This window comes from Gallus gallus, chromosome 5 (genome assembly GCF_016699485.2).
Source record: "Gallus gallus isolate bGalGal1 chromosome 5, bGalGal1.mat.broiler.GRCg7b, whole genome shotgun sequence".
Classification (NCBI taxonomy): Eukaryota; Metazoa; Chordata; class Aves; order Galliformes; family Phasianidae; genus Gallus; species Gallus gallus.
Genome location: NC_052536.1, coordinates 12,325,025 through 12,349,772, shown reverse-complemented (window position 1 = coordinate 12,349,772; position 24,748 = coordinate 12,325,025). Strand labels below are relative to the sequence as shown.

At 39.0% G+C, this 24,748-nt stretch overlaps 1 protein-coding gene across 14 annotated transcripts in view; it reads left to right on the top strand.

Moving 5' to 3' along the window:
- Positions 1–24,748, top strand: part of PTPN5 (protein tyrosine phosphatase, non-receptor type 5) — an 89,055-nt gene that overhangs the window by 25,132 nt on the left and 39,175 nt on the right. For 3 of the 14 annotated variants that reach the window (XM_046942028.1, XM_040701379.2, XM_046942027.1), the window contains one exon: positions 5,402–5,604. The exons of 8 other annotated variants lie outside the window; for them this stretch is intronic. Coding sequence is in view for 1 of the 6 variants with exons in the window: in XM_046942029.1 (XP_046797985.1) it covers positions 4,825–4,849 (25 nt within the window). In the remaining 5 variants the exon portion in view is untranslated. Of the gene's footprint in view, positions 1–4,809; positions 4,850–5,401; positions 5,605–17,084; positions 22,656–24,748 lie in introns of those variants that run through there. 3 more of the 14 variants (XM_046942024.1, XM_046942026.1, XM_046942029.1) reach the window with 2 other exon arrangements.

Here is a 24,748-nt window from a genome sequence, read left to right as displayed (position 1 = left end):
TTCTGAACAAAAAATACAACTCCGGCCATTCTCTTATTAGATCTTGTAAAGAAGGAAAAAGTCCTTGTAGTTTATTAGTAGTGAGTTTCTTACAAGGTGCTTATATGACCCTGTTCACCCATGTTTTTTGCTGTGCTTTGAGTGGCATATTGTGACATGAAGTCTCAGAGGCTATGATGGACTAAATCTTTTGTTCAGTTAAGCCTCATGTGTGGCAAGAATGATACATGCAACAGTCCTTAATAGTTAAGTAGTGAAGCTTTTAGTCTTGTATTTAGAGACGTTTAAGTAGCCTGAGGTTTTAGTGAAATTAGTCATTATTGTGGATGCCCCCTCCCTGGAGCTATCCAAGACCAAGCTGAACAGGGCTTTGAGCAGCCTGGTCTAGTGGGAGGTGTCCTTGCCTATATCAGGGAATTTGGAACTAGATGATCTTATGGGTCCCTTTGAATTCAAACCATTCTATGATTATGATTTCAAGTGAAGGTTTTAGATGAGTCCCAATTCCTATATGCAAGTATTAAGTGAACAAAGGTGGATCAACAACAACGTGGAAGCATGCTTCATCTCATTTCTGCACTTCCCTTGACACCATCACTTGCAAAAAAAAACTAAGCTAGTCAGTAAAGCTACAGTTGAAAGCCTGTCCAACATGCTTCCAGGCAGAGCTGCTTTCAGACAGTACTTCTAGACTTAGTAGAGGCCAAAGTACAGATAGGTGAGTTTCCATCTCCAAGTGCTCAAGGTATTTGCAGTCTAGTGCCAGCCTGCTCTCCAATAAGCTGTTCTGTGCAGGGGCCTGGGCCTAAGCAATGATGATAAACATGAACCACAAACAGTGAAACAAACTAATGGTGCTATCATAATATTAAACATTTTTTCTTTTCTGATGTAATTTCTGGCTCCCGCTGGTTTCATATCAGTAGCTTGTAGTTCATGGGTTAAAATTACATCATGGTACTTTAGAGCTGCTTTTTGAATGAAAGGGTGTGGGGGGAAAAAAAAACAACAACAGAAAAACCTGATGAATCTTGAGCAGACACTGGAACTGAGATACTGTGTGACTAAAAGGACTGAGCGCATGTCATATGGTAAATAAGGCAAGGAAGATCAGATTATATCATACTGTCACTTCAGTAGAGATTAAAAAAAAAAAGTCATACACTCTTTCAGATCTTGTCCTAATCTTAGAGAATGAAGGGAACAAGAAACCAAAACCTCACTGAAGATTGTAAATGCTTACAAGACGCAGTTAGCATGAAAGATATGATTTTGCTACATCTTTTCATTATGGTAAATATATATATTTTTTATTGTGGATCTCATGTTATGCAAAGGTTCCATTTGTGATCTGTTCAAGGGCTGCTAGATGTCTATGAACCTCGCTTTAACTCGAATTTCTAAAAAGCCTAAAGCCTTTTATTGATGGTAAGCAGTAAGGAATTAGCTGTTGGATTATTTTTTTAAAGTGGTGTTAGGCCAATGGGTATCTTCCAGTTATCGTGGACTTAGTTCTAAGCATATTCTGTCCCTTAGCTAGAAAGTGTTTCCTATCTGCATAATAAGGGCTCTTATACAAAGGCTGGACTTTCAGTCAGGGATTTGGTGCAGCTAAAACTTTATTGGTTAGAAAGATGTTCTATTTACCATCTGCTTATTGCGTAAGAACATAAGTATAGATGTTTTGCAGATTATTGCCATCCATTGCTGTTCTTATGGTACAGAAGGCAGTTAAGCTGGTGTGAGTGAGCCTTTCAAATCAACTTTATGCTATGAAGGAAGGCTCAGCTTGTGGAAAGAAGATGCTAGAAGCCTTTACTGAGAAGCATTTGGAGGGCAAAAACATTTTCTAGATGTGAATGGGTTAATTCCACCTACTATATGCTTTAATTTAGAAATGCTTCTTTATGTGTTGTGACCCATTCTTATTTATGTAAGAATGACGAGAAGGTTTGGGTACCCTGCAAACATTTCTGCTTTGTGTTCCCATTCTCTTTACAGATTAGGTACTAATAGTCAGCTTTGACTAGCTGATAATAAGTGCTTGCTGCTTATTTGATAGCAGAAAGGATATGCTCTCCCTTCTGTAAGCTCAGTCATGCTAGTGCTCTTTGCAGAATTTGCGTTATGCAAATCTTGTTCAGGTCCTGTGAGGCCAAGTAAGTGGAAATCTCATTTTCTTAGGACTTGTTCACACATACAGTAAATTGCAAACGTGTACTTCTTGCCTGAAAGCACTTATTCTTGGTAGCTAAGCATAATTAAAACATAATACTGCATGCTATCTCATCTTTAGAGACAACGGACTTTATGTAAGCTTCAAAGCAAGATGTTAGTGCCGTTCTGCTGGTTGTATAAAAAGTGGATTCAGAAATTACTTTGTAGGGCCAATCAAATTTATCCCTGCACTGAGATTCAGAAAGTACATAGTTAAAACGTGAGTGAATCTGCCAACATAGACACCAGAAAGTCTATTTTTTTACTCTTATTACTAGCTAGCATTCTTACTGGGTAGTAATGGTGTGTATTTATGGTATAAGGTTGGTATATGTTACTTGAAGATCATAAAATCACACATTGGCTTGGGTTAGAAGGAACCTTAAAGATCATCTAGGTCCAATCCCCCTGTGTTGTATGGGGCTGCTACCCACTGTGTGAGAAATACGATCATGATACTGACTATGTTCAGAGCACTTGAATATTTCACTTCCTATTTCCTCTCCGTTGACATGTCTGCTTTGGGGAGAACATACAAAAGGTTCTGATGTGGTAATGCTTTTATTTCCAAAGTTAATATGGAGCTTCACTTTTCCCCCTTCTGTTTTTACTTAGACTTTTGCATTGCCCTAAAATAAGTGTTCTCCTCTTCTCATTTTCTCTGAATGCTGCTTAGCATAAATATCATGTGTTCGTTCCTGTAGCCTGCAAGTTTTTCATCAAAAAGATTATTAATTCAGTGGTTATATTGGCTTCCTCTTTATACGTGGGCAATACAAAGGAAAGGGTTTTTTTTTTTCAAACTGAGTTTTGTTTTCCTTACAGATTAAGGTGTGGGTAGTTCTGCCTCGCAGAAAAGCTTAGCCTGAAAAAACCTGATGTGGGATGGGAGAAAAAAGATTGACAGTTGCTTATCGTATGACATGAAGGTGAACCTGTTCCAACAAGAAAATATCTAAACTCTGCAGCTTAATGTGAGCTGTAGGTCATGTACGTGCCAACATGTTAACGTAATATTCGCAGCCTGGAAGCATTCGTAAAGTACTGTGGGGGGGGGGGAAAGAACTGGTTTGTGTAGGCTGCCTCTGCTAAGTTTGTTTGCTGAAAGGGTTCCCTGAAGCTGTTTCAGAGGTGGCTGAGTACATGAGCTTTGGCACAAGAGGTAAAGACAGCGAGAAAGTATCAATGATAGCAATTTGAGTGGCAGCTCAGAAAATGATGCATGAAGTGCAAAGCGTCTTTAAAGTTGTCAGAAGAAGCTTTGAAATGTTTTAAAGTTATTTTCTAAGAATTATAATAGGGCTATAGACTGACCTTATGCTTCTGGTTTGGCTAAGAAATTGATATCATTCTGCTTGCTCACAAACATGCTAATGAACTTTCACATTGAAGAAAATGCTGTCTAAAATGCAGCTGCAAGTTCCCGGTATGGAGTAGTTAAAGGAATACTCATTTTGAATGACTAGAAGGCTATTTATTTCACAGAACTGTCTCAGTGCTTTATTTTGCAGCTCATATCTAACACTGCACATTTTTCTGCTTGATGCACTGAGTAAAATTGGATGGTGCTCCTGGAGACTTAAAAAGTTTTGCTGTATTGCCATGCTGTGGTACAGAGGGAAAAGAGAATGCAGATAAAAGGCAAAGTCATCAACCTACAGAAATAGGAAAATCAAGCATCCTAACTTGGAAGGAGCATGCACTTAGGGTGGCAATTTGAAGCTGAGGTCTCTGAGTTCAATCTTTTTTAAAGCATGTTTCTTCTGCAGACTGTATGCAGAACTCAGCTTGGTAGAAAATGAAACATGAAAATCTCTTTCCATCTCTGGGCAGTGTCTCAGATTCAAAGAGATGATGAAAGCAAGACACTTCGCAGTGCCAAGGTGCACTGCATCTAAAGGTTCACGTATACAAAGGCACCAATTTCAACAGAGTTAAATTTAAAATTAGTCTATTCTTGACAAGTATCAGTTTGGTAAATTATTATGTGCTAGTTTTAGTTATGTGGTCCTTATTGCTTCAGTATGGTTTATCTCAGTATTATATAGGGAAATTTGCCTTCAAGGAGCTTCTCTTTAAGAAAGTTATAGACTTTCTGCAGTATGTGAGAGCATAATTGTTGTTTCATGTGAGCTAGGTTGTGATCCATCTTTCTTCTGTTGATATTGCACTAATAATCCTGATGACATCAGAGAGATTTCTCACAAGAATAATGAAGAAGTGAATGAGGAGGCCTTAGTTTGACACTGCAGTTTATACTGCTTCTGTTTGAAAAGTAAAATATAGTAATAGACTCTTACTGGAAAGAATGCTGTCCTGGGAATGTAGTTGTTTTCCTTACTACATGATTGGACAAATACAAGTTTAGAGACACTGTACAATTAAAACTGCACTTTTATTATATGGATGTTCTATGAACTCACTTTATTTCTAAACAGAAGTTAGTATTTCTAATCAGTACTTGATTCAGCAAGACATCTATGGTTATTGTTTGTATAGTAATATGAACAGAGTTTGACTAACCATATGCAAACAAAGATTAAAAAAAAAAAGACCCTATCTTTTTTTTTGTACTAGGTTGTATTTCTTCCTGCTCTATTACAAATCATGAAGAAGCAGAATTCACAGCACAGTAGGTAAAAGGGTTGAAAATGCCAGTTGTAACGAGGAACATCAAAAGAAGTTTAGCTATGGTTGGCAAGTTCAATGTTTACAAATTGATTAATTGCATCAATTTCCAGATCAAAATTTTGCTTTTGTGAAGGTCTTGAAGCAAAAACAGGGACTTGGAAGGTAGTATTTGAAAAGCATCTATTGTGTGGCATATGTTTATGAAGGGTTATACAGGTTCTTAAGTTTTTGCTGGATAGGTGACAGGTGAACTGTCTTTGTTCTTCTTTCTTGTTCTGTCCCATGTATCAAATTGTTTTCTGCTGTATTCCATGCAGGGGGTATAACTGATAAGCTGATGTTTGTAACTTACTGAGACTTATACCTGCTAAGACTCGTTAGCCCAACAAAGCACTCACAATATCAGGGATATATTTTTTGTTCAATACCAAAGATAGTACTGTATTATCCAGGCTGGAATTTCCAGAGATATTGAAGGAAATTGATTATAGGAAACTGATCTGTTTTCCACTGAAGTTCTAATGGAATTTGGCATCCTTTGGCTATCTTTCAGGCATTCTGCATGAAACCATAAACATCATCTTTGTCATAGCCCTGGATGACAAATTACTTTCTAAACCATTGTGGAGAGGCACCAGTTTTCCTTGCATCACTATAACCATGAGATGAAAACTAGAAATAGGATAGGTGGACACGACTGGCAAGTGAACAACTTTAGCAGACCATCTTGAATAACAACCTGAAGAGAGCTGTGAAGTAGGCTGGTCTCTGGCAATTCTGAAAGCTTGGTATTGTTGCAGTATGTGTTTTCAGTTTTGAATTGCTATTAAGGCTTATAATGAACTTCAAGAAGCATAGTAGGCTGCATGAACTGGATGAGAAGACACAGATTTCTGCAGGCAGTGGTTTGTAGTGGTGTATGCGTTGTCATCTTCACTGTAACATGCCAGGTAACAAGATAAAATACATGCGCAGGTTGATCTTACAAAGTGTTTTGGTGCGAAGCCAGCTTGTGATTTGGGTTTCCACAGCAAAGTATCTTAACCACTCTGCTACAGTTACTTCTCCAGTAGCTGTGGGTTTTTCCTAGATTTCCACAAGGATATACATCTCTTTTCCTCCATCTGCTTTCCACCCTGCATCTTCCTTTCTCAGGTAGCCACCTATCCCAGTGGCAGAATGGTTTGGGTGCTTCTTCCAAATTGATGAGAAGATGGAAGTTGCCTCATTTGCTTGATGTTGCTGTACTGTGCCTGCAATGAAAAATGAGCAAGTAAAATGAAATACATCAGAGTTAGTGTTGGTATATTCATGTTCATTTGACCATACCAGTTACTTGTTTTCAGTCTTAAAAGCTTAACACGAAAATGTAACTTGAAAGGTTGAATATCTATTAAGATCATGAACGTATCTTAGTTGGTACCAAAGCTTACTTAATAGGCATGAGCCAGGAGTGCTAGTAGAAATAAGCATTTGTATTTCAAAGTTTGATTCCAGTTTGGGTGCTTTTAAAACAGTCCTTGGCAGTCCTGAGAAAGATCGGGATCCTGAGTCCAAGGTAAAAGTAGGTTCTATTGTGTCTGCACAGTACTGCACAGGCATGAAAATAGTATAACGACAATAAACCACAGGCTGTCATTCTCCTTGGGGGGGTTATTCAGGACTATCCTGTCAATTTTTTTCCTTTGCTGTTCATATTAGGACAATCTTCCACTCATTCTCTTACCTTTCTGTATGTAGTTCTTAAGTTTTAACATTGGTCTTTAAGAACCACACAAGATGTATTAGGCCACGTGTTTATTTATGTCAGAGTGAGGTCTGAGAGGCATAATCTTGTCCTTTTTCTTGAAGGAGGTAGAGGTATACGGTCCTGAGAAGAGATGTAGTAGCCTACGTGTACTGTGACAAAAACAACAACAGATGGGACAGACATAGTGGGATATTCTCTGGAATGATATTTTTTGGCCTGTCATGTATACCTGTGAGGTCATTTCCTACTTCAGTGGGAGCTGATAGAACCAAGGTTCCCTGTAGCCCTAGCTAGTACTATAATACTTCCCCACTTAGAACTTATGATGTCTGTGCAAAACCTAAACATTCGTGCAGTTTGCGGCCTGGAATGCTGGACTCCCAGACTATCCAGTCTGATAGATGCTGATGTTTTCATGGCTGCACATGTTTCCTTAATTGTCAGAGACACATGGACATGCATTTGTGTGCTGTATTTGCAGACAAACAATTCAAGAAAGCAAAAACATATGGTAATCAGTAGCTTGAAAAGCGTGCCAATAGTCGCTTCAAGAGCAACTGTGCAGTCTTTTCTCATTGTCTTTCAGTGTGGAATAGACTCAGTGCTTTTAAGCCATTTTTGAAAAATGGAACTTAGGCCCTACTTTTGAAAAAGGATTCAAATTGTGTGAGACCCTGTCTCAGCAGGACTAAGCGCTATCTAGCTGAACTGAGGATTTGGAGAATTTCTTAGACCCATAGAAAATCTGGTTTATTGATATTCTTAATCATTTAGGGGGTAGTGCTCAGTGTCGGATCCAAAAAATAAATCCAAATCTAGAGTTTCTGCAGCTTTGCCTTAGAAAATTTCCATGAAGAGCTCACAGTAGCAATTGGGAAATGACAGCCATAGAAAAAGCTGAAGTAGATCATCTCATGCTTCAGAATTTGGGTTCTAATCTTTAGATCAAGGGCTTCCAGAAGAAAGGCAGGGAAGACTCTACCATAACTGAGATATTTAATCTCCAAGAGGAAGGAAGTTTTCAGTGTACGGAGCCCCTTGCATATGCTGCCTTGTTTGATTTGAGCTACTGCCAGCTGCTGTTTTTAGTCTCCCCTCAGTCCTTCTGCCAGGCTTCTACACTTCTCTTCCTGTGGGCTTCTCTTCTATAGCCTTGTATTCATTTTCCCTCTCTCATCTCTTTTCTGATCACATTCTCATTTCCATTATTCCCAAATACTGTCAGCCCTTCTTTTGTCCATGCCTTCACCTTTATTTTATCTTTTTCTTGCTGCTACTAGTCTGTTGTTTAGTTTGACTCTTGTCCTTTATGTTACCTGGTGGAGAGTGTTTTTGCAGGACCTGGATTAGCATCATAAACATTTTAGAGATCAAAAATATTAAAGGGCCTATTTCAAGAATCTGAGATGTAAAACAGTGCAGTATTTTTTTTTTTTCATCTGGCGTATCATTACATATCAGTTTTTTCACATGCCTCACTGTTTGGGTTGTAGACTTGTCTGAAAGGCAGACTGGCCACCTGGTGTGCATTAAGCCCAACTCACATGTAGATGAGATACTGATTTATCGCAGAGTTGTACATTTGGGTGCTAGGTTGTCTTCCACAAAGAGAGACCCTCCAGGATTTTTGCAAGCTAGCTAGACATGCTAATTAACTACATGTTTCTTCAAGATGCTTCTATATTCAAAGTTTATTTGTTGCACTGTGATTAAGAGCTCCTCTGCTTAATTACTTAAACAGTTTCAAGGATGGTTGTCCTTAGATAAACGTGTGTATTTGCTATAAATAAGGATATATTTACAAAGGTTTGAACAAAGGTTAGTACTTAGTGACAGGTTAGTACTTAGTGACAGCAGGCTCAGTCATGGATGTGCAAACTAGTCATATAACTACATCCTGAAATAAGCTGGAAGTCAACCTGGTAAAAAAATTCTAGTCATTTTTGAGAACAGAATCTTACTGTTATGTTTGTAACACTCTCAAGAACAGATTTTTGAGCTGCAGCAAATCACCCTTTGCAAATCTAACGTGTTGTGTCATGATATCTTAAACTTCTACCACTGATTCATTTTAAGCAGTCAGAAGCCAGTTTGTAATCAAAAAAAAAAAAGAGCATCCATTCTGCTTTTTGCCATCGGTTAACAAAGCCAGCTTTCTCTTGTCCCTTTAGCAACACCCCAGTGTCGAAACGCCCCGTGCTTCTGAAATCTTGCTCTCTAAACTTCTGTCTCACCAGTTTGTAGACCGAGATTTCATGTCTTGCTTATGCTTGCTGGTAGCATCTCTATACGTAGCAGGGAGAAACGCAAGAAAACTCACTGAGAAGTTTTCTAATAAGGTTAACTTTAGGAAGAGTGGGAAGGAAATACCATCCTCAAGAATCAGAGGTATTAATGATGGAATGATTTTTTTTCCACTGTGTCACAGTTCTTACCCAAAAAAGAAGCCTTGGGAGCCTGAGACTTGCTTTGTCTCTTTTCATCTTCTTATCTCTTTCCTCCCACTTATGATCTCTGATCTTTGTTAATCTTAACCTGCTTTATTTGTTCACTGGGAAAATTTCTTACAGGAAGGGGAGGGACTGCAAGGACTAAAGTTAGTGAAGCTGAGGGAGAGCAGGTGTTGAGTCACGCATCAACGCTCCAAAAGCAATGAGGAGCAATCTCCCAACCCTGCTGCCTGAGAAGTGTTGTCAAAGTAGGGGTGGTTGTGGCGTAGTCTCACTTGGTTGGTAGGGGTTCTCAGCTGCAGTAGGTTTCCATCTGTAGTATGACACATTTGGAATTTAGTTGAGTTGGACCTGGGAGTTACCCATGGCCGTTTAACCACAAAATACGCCTTCTGAGAGAGACGTGACTGTTTTGTAAAAAGCACCTTATTCAATCATGATACTGAGGGAATGAGCAGGAAAGAGAGCCTGTCTTGGTGAGCTGTGGTTTAACTTTGTGTATTTCCCATACTTACTTCCCCACATAAATCAATAGCATTTTAATTTCACAAACAGAACTACCAGCTAATTGAATCCACCCAGCAGCTTATGGAAATGGAAACCTAGTGAACTAAGTTGCCTTTCATATGCCTTGCCATCACGGCATTCTGATTGGCATCTAAGCTTTAGATGCACAATACCATTCGTGTTTTGTGTTGCATTGTATTCTGGATAATTTAATTTCTGAAATTGCGCCCACAGCTACAAAATGTACTTGCATTGGGTTGTTAGACCGTTTTCACTGTGGGATCCGAATGCCTCTTCAGTGTAGGCTGGCTGTCTTCATGTGTGCTGCACCCCATGCTGTGGTAGCAAGCTGCCTGGGTATTACTATGTTGCAATTCTTACTCTGCTACCACCAAAGAGTGCCAGTGTTTATCAGGTGTCCTTAATAACACGAATCTGGCATTGCTTTATTTTCAGCTGGTGAGCTAAAATAACATGCTCTTTAAAGAAAAAGCAGTTTCACCTGAAAGCAAATGCCTGAAAGGAATTCTTAGTCCTAACAACAGAGGCCATTTGCTGTTGATGATTGCCGTCGTGGCACGCTTCAAGTGAGAACAAACATGCTACTTCCCTCCAGTACACACAGACCTTTTTCCTAACAGATTTATTCATTAAGCATATGCTCAAAGACTACAGCTATTGCCACATTTAAATAGAACAGTTTTGTCATTGCTTTTCTTAGATACAATGCCACAGTGTTATGAAAAATCCATTCACATTCTGGATTAAATTAACTAACAAATTCTACTAAAGCTCCTTTCTGCTCCAGCATTTATGTCACAATAGACAGATAAATAATGTATGTTTGAGACTGAGCTTCAAATGATGGTCCAAATTTGCTACTTTGCAAAGTCTTCAGGAATTTGGGTGCCTTTGCCTTCACTATATGTACCTTTTAAATAAAAAAAAAAAAAGGCCTTTTACCTCTGAGCCTGGAAACTGACTGAGGTGATGAGGCTGCAGGGCTTCATCCTGACTGTCTTGCAAAGGCAGTGTTCTTGCTGTAATGGTAAAAAGAACAGAAAAAATCATGTAGCCGGTTTGGCTGGCTGTCATGAAGAAGGGGGATGCTCCTGAAAGACACTGTGACTTTCCTTTTTCTTTGTTGTTATTGTGCAGGAGCTCTCAAAATGGCTCCCTTAGCAACCTGTGCTGCTTTTTACTGCTATGTGCTTTCTGACACTGTCAGGTTCTGAATCTCCATGGCCAGGACATAGGAAACTATGACGTTCTCCATGGGTGCAAATGCTTCTGCAGCAGCTCTTAGGCAAAGCTTCCTTTGTTCTTGAGGGTTTTCTGCATGCTCCTAAATTGTTATTTCTAATGGAGATGTGTGAATCTGATGATTTCATGGCTTTTCAATTGGCAAGATTATTTCAAGATCTGTAAAGATAAAAGGTGAGTACATGAGCTGCAATGTTATAATTACATACATCAGTCCCCTATTCCCCCCACAGAAAAAAAAAGTGGAACTTGTGATCTTGATTAATCTTCTGTGTCTCCATTTATCATATCTGCTGTAGATCACAGCACTTCTGCCTGAACCAGTTATAAAATCTTTCTTTAAGCTCTTTAAGCTTTCTTGTCCATTCTGCTTACGATGTTCCCAGCATAATTAATGCCATCTTCAGTAAAAGTAGTGGAGAAACTGTGTTCTGCATATTTGTTACCAGGAGTTGAGAATTTCAAGGGGAAAAAAAGGATCTTTGAGTAGAATCTGACCCCTGTGGAAAAAGAGATAGAATTGGTATGGAAAGTTCTGCATCTGTCCTCAAAATGATGAATTCTGAGGTTGCTTAGTACAGATTTAACTAATTTTGTAGAAGTGTACATCTAAGTGTGAGAAGAGACTTGGTATGTAGAATTTGTCATCTGTTAATGCAGATGAAGTGCTCTGGAAAGAATAGCAGAAATATAGCAGTGTGGATGAGAGGTATCATTGACACATACCAGCACCCAAATTCCATAAAGAATGCACTATGAAAGGTGATTGACTATATGCACTTCAAAAATACATTAAGTCCATGTTTTCAGGAACATCACAGAAAGCTGGTACAGCACTTTCAGCATTGGAACAAAACAGTGGGATGACTTGGACTCCATTAGGATATACTTGTTGCCTTTGTGATGTATACCTGTAGTATAAATGTTATGAAATCAGGAGTTCCTGGAAAAAATATGTTCTAATCAGGACATGAGAAAACAAGGTTTTTGAACAGCTCAAATTTGTGTTGTATAGATGAGGTGGTAAAATGACTTACTGTCCTTTCATCTTCAGAAAAAGGAAATGGTGTGAGACCTTTGATAGCTGTAGCAATGTGAGACTTTAACAGCATACCTCCTTAACAGCTCTGCCTCCCGCAAAAATATCATGCGTGTTGCTTGCTTCTGTGGAACATCAAATCACATTCAAATCCTCTTCAGAATGATCTTGGTCCAAGGTAACCAAGAGCATATCCACACTGCTGGTGTACAGAACAAAACTCTATAGCTGATACCAGCTGGAAGCAGGCATGTAATGTTGATGCAGGACCCAGATCTGAAATGATGTCTTCACACAGCTTTGCTTACAACCTTGTTGGACCTACTGGTTAATGTCAGCTGTTGCTAAGATAACTTGGCATGAGGCAGTGGCATGTAAGGGACAGTCATCTTCTTGGATCAAGCAAAACCTTGGGATGTAGGCACCTGCAAGGGTTTCAATGCTTTAATTTGTCTTGTAGAGGGAGTGATGCTCTTGACTACAGACAAGTGGTGCAAAATTCTCCCAAAATAATTGGGAAACTTATCATAAGCATGTGCTTTTTTTCTCACCTACTCTGACATAACATCTTGTGCATGTCTGCTTATATATCTAGACAAAACATTGCCCTGTGCATGTTGCTGTCTCAGGGAAGAAGATGAAAAGGCAAACTGCTGGGTTTTTTTGTGCTTTTATAGCTACTTAAAGGTTTGCATCTGTATGGCAAACAGGTATACAGGTATTGGACCAGAGAGATTATCGTGTTCCAAAGGAGAAATGAAATAAAGATCTTACCCATGTCCTGGGCTCGCAGAAGGGCTCCAAGAGGAAGGATCTCCAGATAGAGATCCTTCCTCCTTGGGAGTCAGCCCTTAAATGGGGTCTAGGAGGGGTGCAGCCAGGCTCCACCCCTTCCGGCCACTCAGGTGAAATTGCGTTCACCTGTGCCCCTGCAGCTGACTCAGTGCTCGCTTCAGGTGGTCAATCAGAAGTTCAGGCCGTGATTCAACTGTTACCATACAGCATCTATGTTGATGAGCACTATCTATCTATCTATATATATATATACACACACACTCTTGTAGATTGGACATAAACACAGTGAACTACTACCTTCTTCTAGGAGTAGTTTTTGCTTTTGTGCTATTATGTGGTTAGCTTGGAGAGGTTAATGGGACTGTTATGCACCTCACAGTGTCCATAACTTGAAGATTCTGCAATTACAGATGTAGGAGAATACTGAACTGGAAGCAATAGCATTTGATTTTTGTAGGCTTTGCGTTGGTGTGTATAATGGAGTAGCTTTGGGTGGTAATAGAGGTAAAATTAAGTGTAGACATCCTGTTTCTAGCTGTTTGCACTCTTAACTAACCACGTGGTTATTCTGGAGCCTAAATGATAATATCTGAATGATACTGTTGTTTCTTGAGGAAGCTAACCAGTTCGAGCATAGCCTTTTAAAATCCATGAAAGAAAGTGAAATGCTTATACTTGCAGTAGTACCCCTGAGGCATATATAAGGTTTGTGACTGAAGATGATTGTTATGACTTTTCTTGATGCAATTTATTTTGCTAGGGAAGTGTATGTCATTGGAATAAACATTGAATGTAATAGTGGCTTTCGTAAATGTTTTTGCTGAAGGCTCCAGGGCAGAGGATTTTAGTCACTTAGTAAAGCGGGCTATATCCAAATGAATGAAAAGTTAAAATCTTTGTCTGAACTTGGCAGGAGGCCAGCATGTTGCCCAACTGCTTCGAGGTGTGAGACCTGTCATTCCCCAGAGCAGGAAATGAATGTAAAACCTATGGGACAGCAGGCTAGGAAGTAGCTCAAAAGAAATTAGAAATGCAAAGTGGTATTTGCGTTACAGCTGTAGAAGTTCTTTGTAAGCAAGAAGAAATATGCTTTTTTGAGTAATACAAGGGTGCTAATGCCAGTGTAAATGACGGTATTAGCAAAATCAAATATTTGCAAAAGTGTGTGAAACCAGATTGCACTTTTAATTTTCTAATTGACTCCAGTACCACAGAGCTATTTGACTGATATAAAATTATTGCAGCCTTTCTTGGTTGTGTTTTTTTGTTTGTTTTTGTATGCAGTGGGGCCCTTTTAAGCATGTCCTGCAGTTCATGGGTGTTTTTATTAAAATAGTTAAAAAAGAGAGAGAGAGAGCAAGAGAAACATAGAAGTGGTGGGCTATTTGACCTTATTTTTATGAATCTAATGCATAAATGTCTGATTCAGTGGAAGTGGTTGCAATTCTTAGTGAGTTCGTCAGAGATTCCTGATGAAATTTTACTCTTTTTGCACCTCATCCTTGACAATAATTGTTCTCAAATGTACATATTGCCAAAAAGCAATGACAAGAATAAGAAATGATTGAGGCAGATGAGGGATGAGAAGATGAGAGATATTCTCCTACTATAAAAGTCTGTTAAAGAGACACGATCAGATTTTTTTTAGTTGAAAGTCTGATTGCAACTATACATTCATTTTGAAAAAAGTATTTGTCAACTCAAAATGGAGTTGCAAATATACCAGAACTTAAATGATTTTTCTGGCCATCTTGTAACCTGTTCTCAAATTCCTGAATCAAAACTGAAAACAAGGCTGCATATTTTTCGCTGTTCCCAGGACTGTGTTTAGCCAATGTATTAAAATGTATAAAATCATTTGCCATAACCTGAGTTTGAACTTCACTGTGCCCTCCCCATGTCTTGGTTTTGGCTCATCAGCAGTGCCAATTGCACACTGATGTTTGGTGTTGGTGAGCAATGGGTGCAAGCCCCAGGGCTGGGCCGAGCCACTCAATGGGGCAAAGCCACTGCCATGATGGTGCAGGGTCTGTGCCTGGCCACACTGTGAGCCGTGCTGGGCTGCACGTGGCCCATGGGCTGGACACGCCTGCGTTAGTTAAAGGCATGAAAATGATTATTTGGATATGAGCAGGGAGAGTTGATTATCCTGCCTCAAAAGAGGATTAAACCCTGTACAACTAAACCTGCATCTTTCTTGCACTGTTGGCAGTTCTTCCCAGCTATGTTGCCTATGCAAGGCTGATCCACCAACAGTCAAAGCAGTAGTTCTTTAACTATAGAATTATAGAGCTGCTATGTGAATTTCAATGTTTGCTGTTAAATGGTGTTTTCTGACTGGGACACCAACTCAGCTGAAAGTCAACTTGCAGTGTGCTTGTGAAAACTCAAGTACACACTCTCCTAGGAAAAAAGAATTATTGCCAGGCACTTGAAAAATTTTGACTGAAAGAAAACAGCATAACAAAGAAATGTTTTTTTAATACATCTTTCAAAAATGCAGTCAATTGTTAAGCAGTAATCAGAAGGAACTTCTGTAAAGGGGTTAATTGGAAAAAAGGAAAAAGCCTTATACAGAAAATAAAAACCAACAAAAGAAGCTTTGAATAGAGCCCTGATTGAAAGATAGCAAATGCTAATTATGTGTAGGTGTGATGGAAGTTAATATTCACAGCCTCTGCCCACCAAGGGTCTGCATTCACTTTTCAAGTGCAGTAATTTGACACTATTTAATATTTTAATTGTTTTGAACCAAACACTGCTCTAGGAGCCCTAGCTACTGTGAGAAATGGTATATCTTTTAACTTGACAGATTTCCCAGGAGAAAAGGACGCTGCTTAACAACACATCCTTTCTTTAAGACCTGTGAGCATTAGTAGATCTTTCAGGAATAACCCTCTTGTGTGTTTGATTTAATAGTAGGAGTAAGGTTTATGTGAGGGCAAGGGCATAACTAACTTTCCATTAGAAATTCAGAGCAACTCCCCCACTATTAGTAGAAGTATAATGATTTATATACAGTATTGGAGGAAAATGAGACCCGAGCAGATGGCACAGTAGCTATCATATACTTTCCATTTGGTTCCTCTATTTAACATATCTCTTATTATTTTTGATGGTTCCTACTGTTTCATCTTTGCTGAACTGAGAGGCCTATCTTTTCAGAGCAAAGAGCTGATGATTTTACTTTCCTCTCAGTCCTGTGTAAGAAGGGCTTACACCTGAGCTAGGCTCTTGTCAGCAAAGGGTGTTGTGAGCTGATTTGCCCTTTCAACTTTAATGTAAATGATTACAGACTAGAGATTGGGTGAGAGGATCAAGAATTACCAGATGATAAATTTACCAAACTAGATGATCTTGTTATATTAACCAGCCAGTAGCATCGTGCAGGGCTCTGTGTCTGAGAGGAGGGCTGTTTTGAGTATCTGGTTTTACCAAGGCCAGAAGAGTTCGGCAGCAGCCCAAACAAGGTTTCTGAGTCTCACCCTTCCAGTGCAACAAAGTCTCCGATGACAGGATGCATCCTTCCCTCTTCAGCAATGACTTCATAGACCAGAGAAACTCTTTAATTTATTTGGAACAACAAATTTACAGAGGCAAGGAACTTTGAGAACATTTTTGAGTTTTGTTATTCTCTTTCATGTATTTCTCTTCCCCTCTCTCATTTTTTCATGAACTATTTCTCGAACCAAGTGATGAGCCCAAGAGATGATCTTAGGGAAGAGTTCATACAGAAAGGCATATTGAAACGATGTCTCTAAACTCTTTTCAGATTGGATTTTCTTTGCACTTTCAGGCCTATAGAGCACAAGTACACCTTCAAGTGAGTATGATTGTACCAGAAAAATTACTGAGAAAAGGGCCCAAACATTTGCAAAGAAGAGACTATTTCTCACAAATAAAAAACAGTCTTATTTTCTCTAGTGCAAGTTCTACCTCAGTAAACTAAATTATCTGGTTCTTAAGCTTTCTACTGGGTACAAGAAGTAACAGTAGTCTAAGAATCATAGAATCATATCATAGAATGGCTTGGGTTGGAAAGGACCTCAAAGATGATCTAGTTCTAACACCCCTGCCATGGGCAGGTTTGCCTGCCGTTAAATCAAGCACTACATCAGGTTGCCCAGGGCACCATCTAGCCTGGCTTTGAACGCCTGCAGGAATGGGACATCCGCAGCCTCTCTGGGCAGTCTTTTTTCAGCACCTCACCACTGTCTCCGTGAAAAATTTCCCTCTGATATCTAATATAAATCTTCTCTCCTGTAGTTTAAAACCATTTCCCCTTGTCATATCACTTTCTATCCTTGTAAAAAGCTTATTTCCTTCCTTTTTATAGCTCCCTTTAAATATTGAAAGGCTGTAATTGAGGTTTCCTTGAGACCTTCTCTTCTCTAGATGGAATAAACCAAGTTCCCTCCGTCTGTCTTCATAGGAGAGTTGTTCCAGTCCTCTGATGATCACCGTCAGCTTCTTCTGGATCCTCTCCAAAAGCTTGACATCTTTCCTGAGCTGGGGTCCTCAGGCCTGGATGCAGTACTCCAGGTGGTGCTTCAGTTATCCTGGTTTAGTCTGAAAGTCAGTTTCAGAGGTACTTTTTGGAACAACTCTTTAAACTGGGAATCTTCTGTGTTTTTTTTCTTCTATGTGACATTAAAAATTGCAGTGTTTAAAAATCTGATTAAATTACTATGGAAATATTTCTTTAGATTTATCTATTCAGCTGTACTACCTAACATACTAGACACCTGTACCCACTATGGCAATGATAAATAGGAATCTTGTCACTGATAAGTCTCCTTTTCACACTGAAATTTATCAGATAGTAAGTGGTGTTGACTCCTGTTGTAGCTTTCATAGAAATCAAACATAACAAAGTGGCTAAGATTTTCTCTTCGTATTATTCAGTTTAAAAAAGGAATTGGGACTGATTGAAATTTCCACTGCAGCAACTCAGCTAAAGATAACCTTTGGAGCTGGGATCTATCCAGAAGGTATTGGCAGTTGTCATTGTGGCAGTTCACTGTGACAGCCAGGCAATTGCTTTCACAGTGTCTGTTGAACCGTTGAGAAAAAAATCACTGCCATCTTGGAAACTCTTTTAAGTCAGAGAAAAGGAGTAAAGCCTTAAGTTTGATATGAAGCCCCAGATTAACAGAACAAGTTAGCAGGGGCATTTAATCAGTGAGCGATTGGGAATCAGATGAGGTTTACCATTTGTTCACTGGCCAATCTCTTGCAGAAGAAGAGAGGGAGGCAGTTTATCTTGCAATCTGATGTTTCTCTTCTCCACCCCTCTCTAGCAGCTTGCAGGCTTGCTCTTATACATGACCCTGCAGTATCGTAATAATGGTCCTGGGTGAACATGAACGTTTTTTTTCTTGCTTAACCTCTTTTTTTTCTCCTCCCACCCATCCCAGATGAAGTGGCAGGTGGACTGAGTGGGAGCAGTGTGAAAATGAATGCAGAGAAAATGTGTGACTCAACAGTTCAGCAGGGAGCTGCTGAGTGGAAAGGCAACTATTCTCCTTGCACACTCTGGTAGCAGGTTCCTGTTCTTTCAGAGATGAGAATAGGCCATTTATGGATGGAGTTTTGCAGCTCACTAGTAGGGGAAAGGGATGCATGTTCTTTAGCAGAATTTATCCCAAGTAGAGAAGAAATTTGTCTAAAAGTAATTTAAAAAAAACCTTACCAGTGAAAGGGGAGAGCTAGTGGACTAGAAATGCATAGAACTCAGTTTGCTGCCTGGTTTGATTGCTTTTCTTTTTGACTTTTCTCCTTGTTTTCTTTTCTTTTGATATGCCTGCATTTTGGTAATCGTTTTGCTTTAAGCAGCACATGAATTCTACCAATTGGCCTTGAAGTGTGCAAATCCCTTGTGCCTTACCTGACTAGTAGAAAATACCCATTTCCCTTTTTCTGCACTTCTGTCTCAAGAACTCCAGTGAATATCTGCCTTTCTCAGAATGGAGACTGCTGGCTTTTAAATACTCTGACTACCACTTACAGGCAATCAAATGCAAAGAGAAAATTATGCTTTTTAGGGGTTATCCGCTATCATGTAATGATAAATAAACATTTTCATCAGTGTTAGAGAAGGGCATTGCAGTGTACAAGTTTTGTTTTGGTTTTTTTTTGTTGTGGTTTTTGTTTTGTTTTTTTTTTTGTAATGATACAGAAAAGGGGGATATTTTATTATTAATTTCTGTTGTTTTCATTCAAAGGGAAGGACTGAAGCACAGTTCTTCACATAGTAAACAATAGGAGATAGGCACTTTGTATCTGTGAACGTACTCACTAGAGCTCTATTTGAAGTCTGTGGTTTGCACAGTTGTCACAGCATTTTCCACAGACTTCTCTTCCAGTATTTGGTCTTTCAAAGAACAGATGAACTCTTTCATTTTCAGCTGATGCAGACAGCGTGCACATGCATACACACACACACAATCAGCTGAGCTTCATGGGATGGTATTTTTTTAATCTTTGGAGAACCCGAAACAGTGACATTAAGAGCCTGGAGCAGCTTCCATCCTCTTGATGGGCATATTAACCTAGGAACCAAACGCACTGAATTAAATACCACTGCTCTTGGTAACGTCCATTGTGATCATTCTAGCAAAAGTATGCATCTTTCCCATATAGAATCCCTTAATGTTATATATTTTCAGTTGTTTCCCACGTATCTGTGAATGCCTCCAGCTTGGCCCAGATAATTGTAATGGTACAGAGCAGATACACGTAATGCAAACAAAAAGCATTGGAAATCAAAAGCTGAATTCTTGTGGCTACATAAGAGATTGAGTCCCAGTGAGTTTTTCATTCCTCTGTGTTCTGTCCGAGGTGGTAGCTGCAGTAGTTTGGACCTCTTATTTGGATTTGTCAGACTTATTTCTTCTATGGACTCTGTCGCAGAAAAGGATGAAATATGAGATTGTAGTTTGCTCTCCTTGAAGTGTTAGATAAACCTAACTGGCTTCCAGTTAGGTACAAAAGAGTTTTTGGGATTACTTCGGTGCCTTACAGGGTTAGTCAGATATGTGTATCTGTTAAGGTTAGTGTTTGAGTTAAGCTGCGTAGTGTCTTCCAAGGTAGTTCTCCATGTGGTTTTATGTTACAAAGTAAGATCTAGCAACAGCAGTTTCATGGCAGCTAGAATTTGGACTTTTTCCAGAGTGGAATTAGAAGTATTTAGTTGAGTGACATTGTGGTAAATCCCTTCTAACTCCAGGAATGCAGTGGTAGGTAATTATAAGGGGTGGTTGTTCTTTGCAGATCTTAATTGGGCTACTTTTAGGGACTAAATGCTTTTCTAGTGAAATTTTTATTCTTGTATTATATTTTTATTTTTTATTATTTATTTAGGAAAGATAAGAGTATGAGGCACTTGGAAACACAGCAGATCACTGATCAAATAGTAGAAGTCAGTATTGTATCATAGTGGAGAAGGTACAAAGAAAGTCAGTAATGGAGGAGGTAGAAAGAGATGCATTCTTAATATAACTACAGGAGTGTGAAATAGCATTCCCACTGCTTTCAACACAGCTTATTGGATCTTGAATGTAATTTTTAACGTAACTTGTCAGCTGAGTTAGGAGTGCAGAGGATGTGAAGGAAGAAGTCTTTCCTGCATATGTTGAATTGTATCCATCTATAAAGAGTTCAGACATTGGCCATTATGTTTATCTACTTAATATGTGAGATTACCGGATTGTAAAGAATTTTAGTATAAATTTGAGTTGTAGGTTACTGACCTCACAGATGATTTCCTGTAGAGAGAGGAATGTAAGCACAGAAGTTTTTTGCTATGTAAGTAGAACACTTCTCCTTTCATATCTGCTTCCTCCCAGACAATTGTAGTGCAAAAGAAATGTTTGTTTCTTGGTTCAGAAGCTTGTTATTCTCTTTTCATCCTTCTCATACATCATTGTGTTGCAAGCAGAACAGAGAATGTCCTCTGAACTGGTATCTTTCTCCTAGAGCTCTGTTTCCTGAGTGGATGAGCTGTTCTGTTATACTCCAGCACAAGCTACGTCATGTTCATGTGCACTCTGAAGCAGGTCATTCATCTTAGAAGTGTCTTGACAGTATCTGTATTTCCCTGCAATCAGTGTCTCATGACTTTCAGATTTAACAAGATATATGGAGTACAGAGACAGGACTATGTCCTGAATATGCAGTTTCAGTGCATGTGAAAACGAGCTTTGCAGGCTCGTGTCAGTAGAACATGTTCCTTTACTATTCTCTAACTGATGGCAGGTCTCCCTAGCAGTTGGATGGAAATCTGAGACAATTTCAGTAGATTATTGCATTTGGATACTTAAAGAAGAGAGAAGTTATATGTAAATTTGGGACTGTGATATAACTTGTTGGTAATTTTGCTGACTATGAAGCACAGTTGGCACATTCATGATTTTCAATGCTTCCTGACTTCAGGCCCACTGCTCAATGTAAATTTTTGCCAAACACAGCTGTCATGAAGATGTAGGCAGGTTCAGAGGGGTATGGATCCTCCTCACATATAACGCATGTATGGGACAGTGCAGTTGAGCTCCTTACAGCTTTCTGAATGCTGGAGCTAGAGATCTGGTAGTGTAGGTGAGGCCGTTTCTCTCTTCTAGTTTGTGCATCTAGGATTGGCTCAACAGTTCATAGATTCCCTGTTTATTCCCATCCTGCCCTGTGATACCCCTCCTTAGTGTGGGACAGCAGCCATACTAGGAAGTGAGCAGAGCAGATGGTCTTCCCTATTTTTTTGTTTTTGTGTCTGTCCTGTGTTTCCTAATCGTTATGAAATACAGCCTAGATAAGTGGTCTTGGGATTTATTTTTGGCAACTTGTACTGATGGCTGTGTTTAGGAAAAGAATGTAAGATGGGTGCTTCGCTTAGTTTGACTGAAAGATCAGGAGTGATGTTTAAGTTTATGGTACTGTTTTGAAATTTTAAGTTGCTTAAAATAAGCCATATGCTCGATATAGTTGTCTGAGGCATTTTAGTTTCTAATTGATTTTTCTAGTAAATGTAACTGTGTCAAGGGAGAAGTATTAGTGGAACTTGAATTTGTATTTCCTTGATGTAGAAATTCATAAATCTATCGGGTGGATGTTGCATTTTACTGTCAATCAAATCACTATCAAAATAAGGCTTTATTGGTTTCTTCTGGATTCGGAGTCATTCTTATCAGCAGCCTCAAGACCTTTGCACTGACCTTGAAGCAAGAGAACTTTATTGATGTCTCACTCATATTACCTAATCTGTGCAGTGGAAGAAACTAAAGCCTGCTAGGGAAAATAATGCAGCAATATGGGATTGTGATATAAAGTTGGATAATTGAAATATTTAAAGCTGATACAGTTAAATCAAGACAAAATCTTAGGTAGGCATCAGTATGTTTGTAAAAAATTTCTGTGATTTGGAATAGTAATGTTTTTTTTTTTTAGTGAACTTGAATTAATCCAGCTTTCTTTGTTTACTCAAGAAAATAATCTTAATATGTACATTTATGCATATGGATTCTGACATTTCTCCATTATTTTTGTTCTTGACTTGGTATCTGTTGTTTGGGGGTTTTTGTTGTTGTTGGTTTTTTTGTTTTTTTTTTTTCACTGTATTAGTGAAAGGAAACTGTTGGCAGCAGATAAACAATAACATTTCAGCAGAGCAGGAGTCCTTGGCTCTTAGGTTCATGGAGCAGATCTCTACCTCACAGAGTAGGAATGAAAGGAGAAGTAGTCTATTGTCCTTCGTATCAGGCAGTCATAAGAAGAAGAACATGACTCCTACAATTGCACATCTGTTGCTAGACAACACTGGAATTCTGGGAATTGGGCTTCTTGGCTCTGGAGAGGCATAGATCCCCATGGTTACAGATCTAGCACTCGCCTAACTTTGACGTCTTTGTTCCAAAAGGCATGCAGTCAAGTGGCCTTAACATCGTCATTTAGAGTCAAGGTTCTGTTTCCAACTTAGGAAGAAGTGGCCTTGTAAAATCTCATGCTCTAACAGGTATGAAATGTAGAAATTCTATTTACCTGCATAAGAAGGTCAATGAGCTTTTGGTCTGTAAAAAAAAGTCTTTGAAATATTACAAGTTTATAAGAAAGAGTTGAAAGCTGAGCTTGGAATCTGTGTTCTCTGGTTGTCTTCCCAAAGATATTTTATTTCTGCTTTGCGCATGTTTTAGTGAAGCTTTTGGAAAGTGCATCCAACAAAAGCCATCACTAGTGTTTAGAAAAACACTAAGTTAATGGGTTTATCAGCTATTCTCAGGGACTGAGGTGCATTATTTAATGCTGATGGAGGAAAAGTAGGACTTAAAACGTGTTTGGTAAAAACAGAAGGTTAGAGACTTGAAGTCACAATTAACTATTTAAATAGACAATTCCGTAGGTTTATCTTAGCCACATGTGAATGTCTTCCTACATGGCTGTCAAAAATAATTTCTAACATCAATTTTCTGTCCCCGTTAAATTGCAACTTCCAGTTGCAAAACAGAACATGAACATTCCACAAACAAAACCAGAAAAACACTGACAAATAGTAACAAGGGTGTTCCCCTTTGCTCTTGTCAAAATCCGGTAAGACATGAAGTGGTTTGCAAGCTTGGAAATTTCCAACAAACTTGTTATGGACCATGAAAACAGTGGTCAACACTGGAGGTTTTTAGGCAGCCTTTACTAGAGACATGGCTGCTATGTTGTCGTCTTGGCAATCTTTGAGCTAAGTTCTATGTGTCGTGGTAACAGGAATGTTAAATGGGTGGTCAGTGTCTGTGGACAAAAAGGACTGTGTCTGGGCTCTGTGTATTTCTTGGAGGGGGTGTTGTCAGAGACTGTACGTTACTGTCTGGACCCTGAGGGGCAGACACAGAGTTCTCTTGACCTCTTCAGCTGTTTTCCACAGCTGCTTTTTATTAACAAGTGCTATTTTAAAGCTCATGTCTTCCAGTATTAAAGGTGTACAGATGAAGGTGAAGAGAAATTTACCATTGTGAGTAATACAGGCTAGAATTGCTGATGTTTATTTTTAACTTCTTAGTTTCATATATTTCCATGTTTTATCAGCATATGTTTAATATGAAAATGATGGTACTGGTGCTGGTTGCTGTGCTGAGTCTTCCCTGACTAATAGTCTATCAGTTAATTCCAGTGTATACCTATGGTGTACAGCTTACATAGCTGAGTGTGTCTATCTAGATGTGCATTTCATGCTTCCTGAGAAACACCTGCAAAAAGATGATGAAAATAGCTACCCAGAGCCACTTAAATCGATCATACCCTTCTTAGGCTACTACCCATCACGAACTGAGTGGAGATAGTTTGAATATAAGAAACAAGTAACCTGATGTCTTGCGTAAGTACTGGATAGTACACACTGATGACCTTTTTGGTTTGGGGCAGCTATGAGAATAGAGAGCATTGTAGGAAGCCATTAACATTTCCCAAGTGCCTTGTTCTTTAATGCAGGGATGTCATAAGATCTGTTTCAGTGAAGGGAGAGAAAACAGCCACAGAGTGGGAATAAGAAGCTCTTGGAAATTAACAGCCCATGTTCCTGTCTGCTGTCATGATTTAGTCTTTTAGAGATTAAACGGTGTATTTCTCTGAATCTTTGTCATACCAGTGGTCAGACTCTCCACTGATTCCATGAATGTTTCATTTGCCTAATTAGTGTACATCATTTATAGATGCTTTTCTGACATAAAAGTTATTCTGACACATTTAGAGAAATTCCTGAAAGGAGCATTCTGTAGAAACCTCACCTCCACAAGCCACAGGAAGGCCAACGATGTTGCCATTACCTGGAGCACTCATGGCTGGCTTTGACTTAAGGATAATGTCATGGATAGGGCAACCTTGGGGTTTTGCTAAGATGTAGATTACTATTACTTACTTCAGATGGGTGCAATCTTTTATCTAATTATTATTTTAATTATTGTCTACACATTATGTTTAAAATACTGTTGCTGAGGGGTTCACTGCACCAGTGCATATGTCCATTGAATGAAATAGAGCTACAATGTTATCAATAACTCCTAAATATAAATCCATCCAAAAAGTAGGTTATTATAATTTGTCTTTTATTAGTACCATAGGACA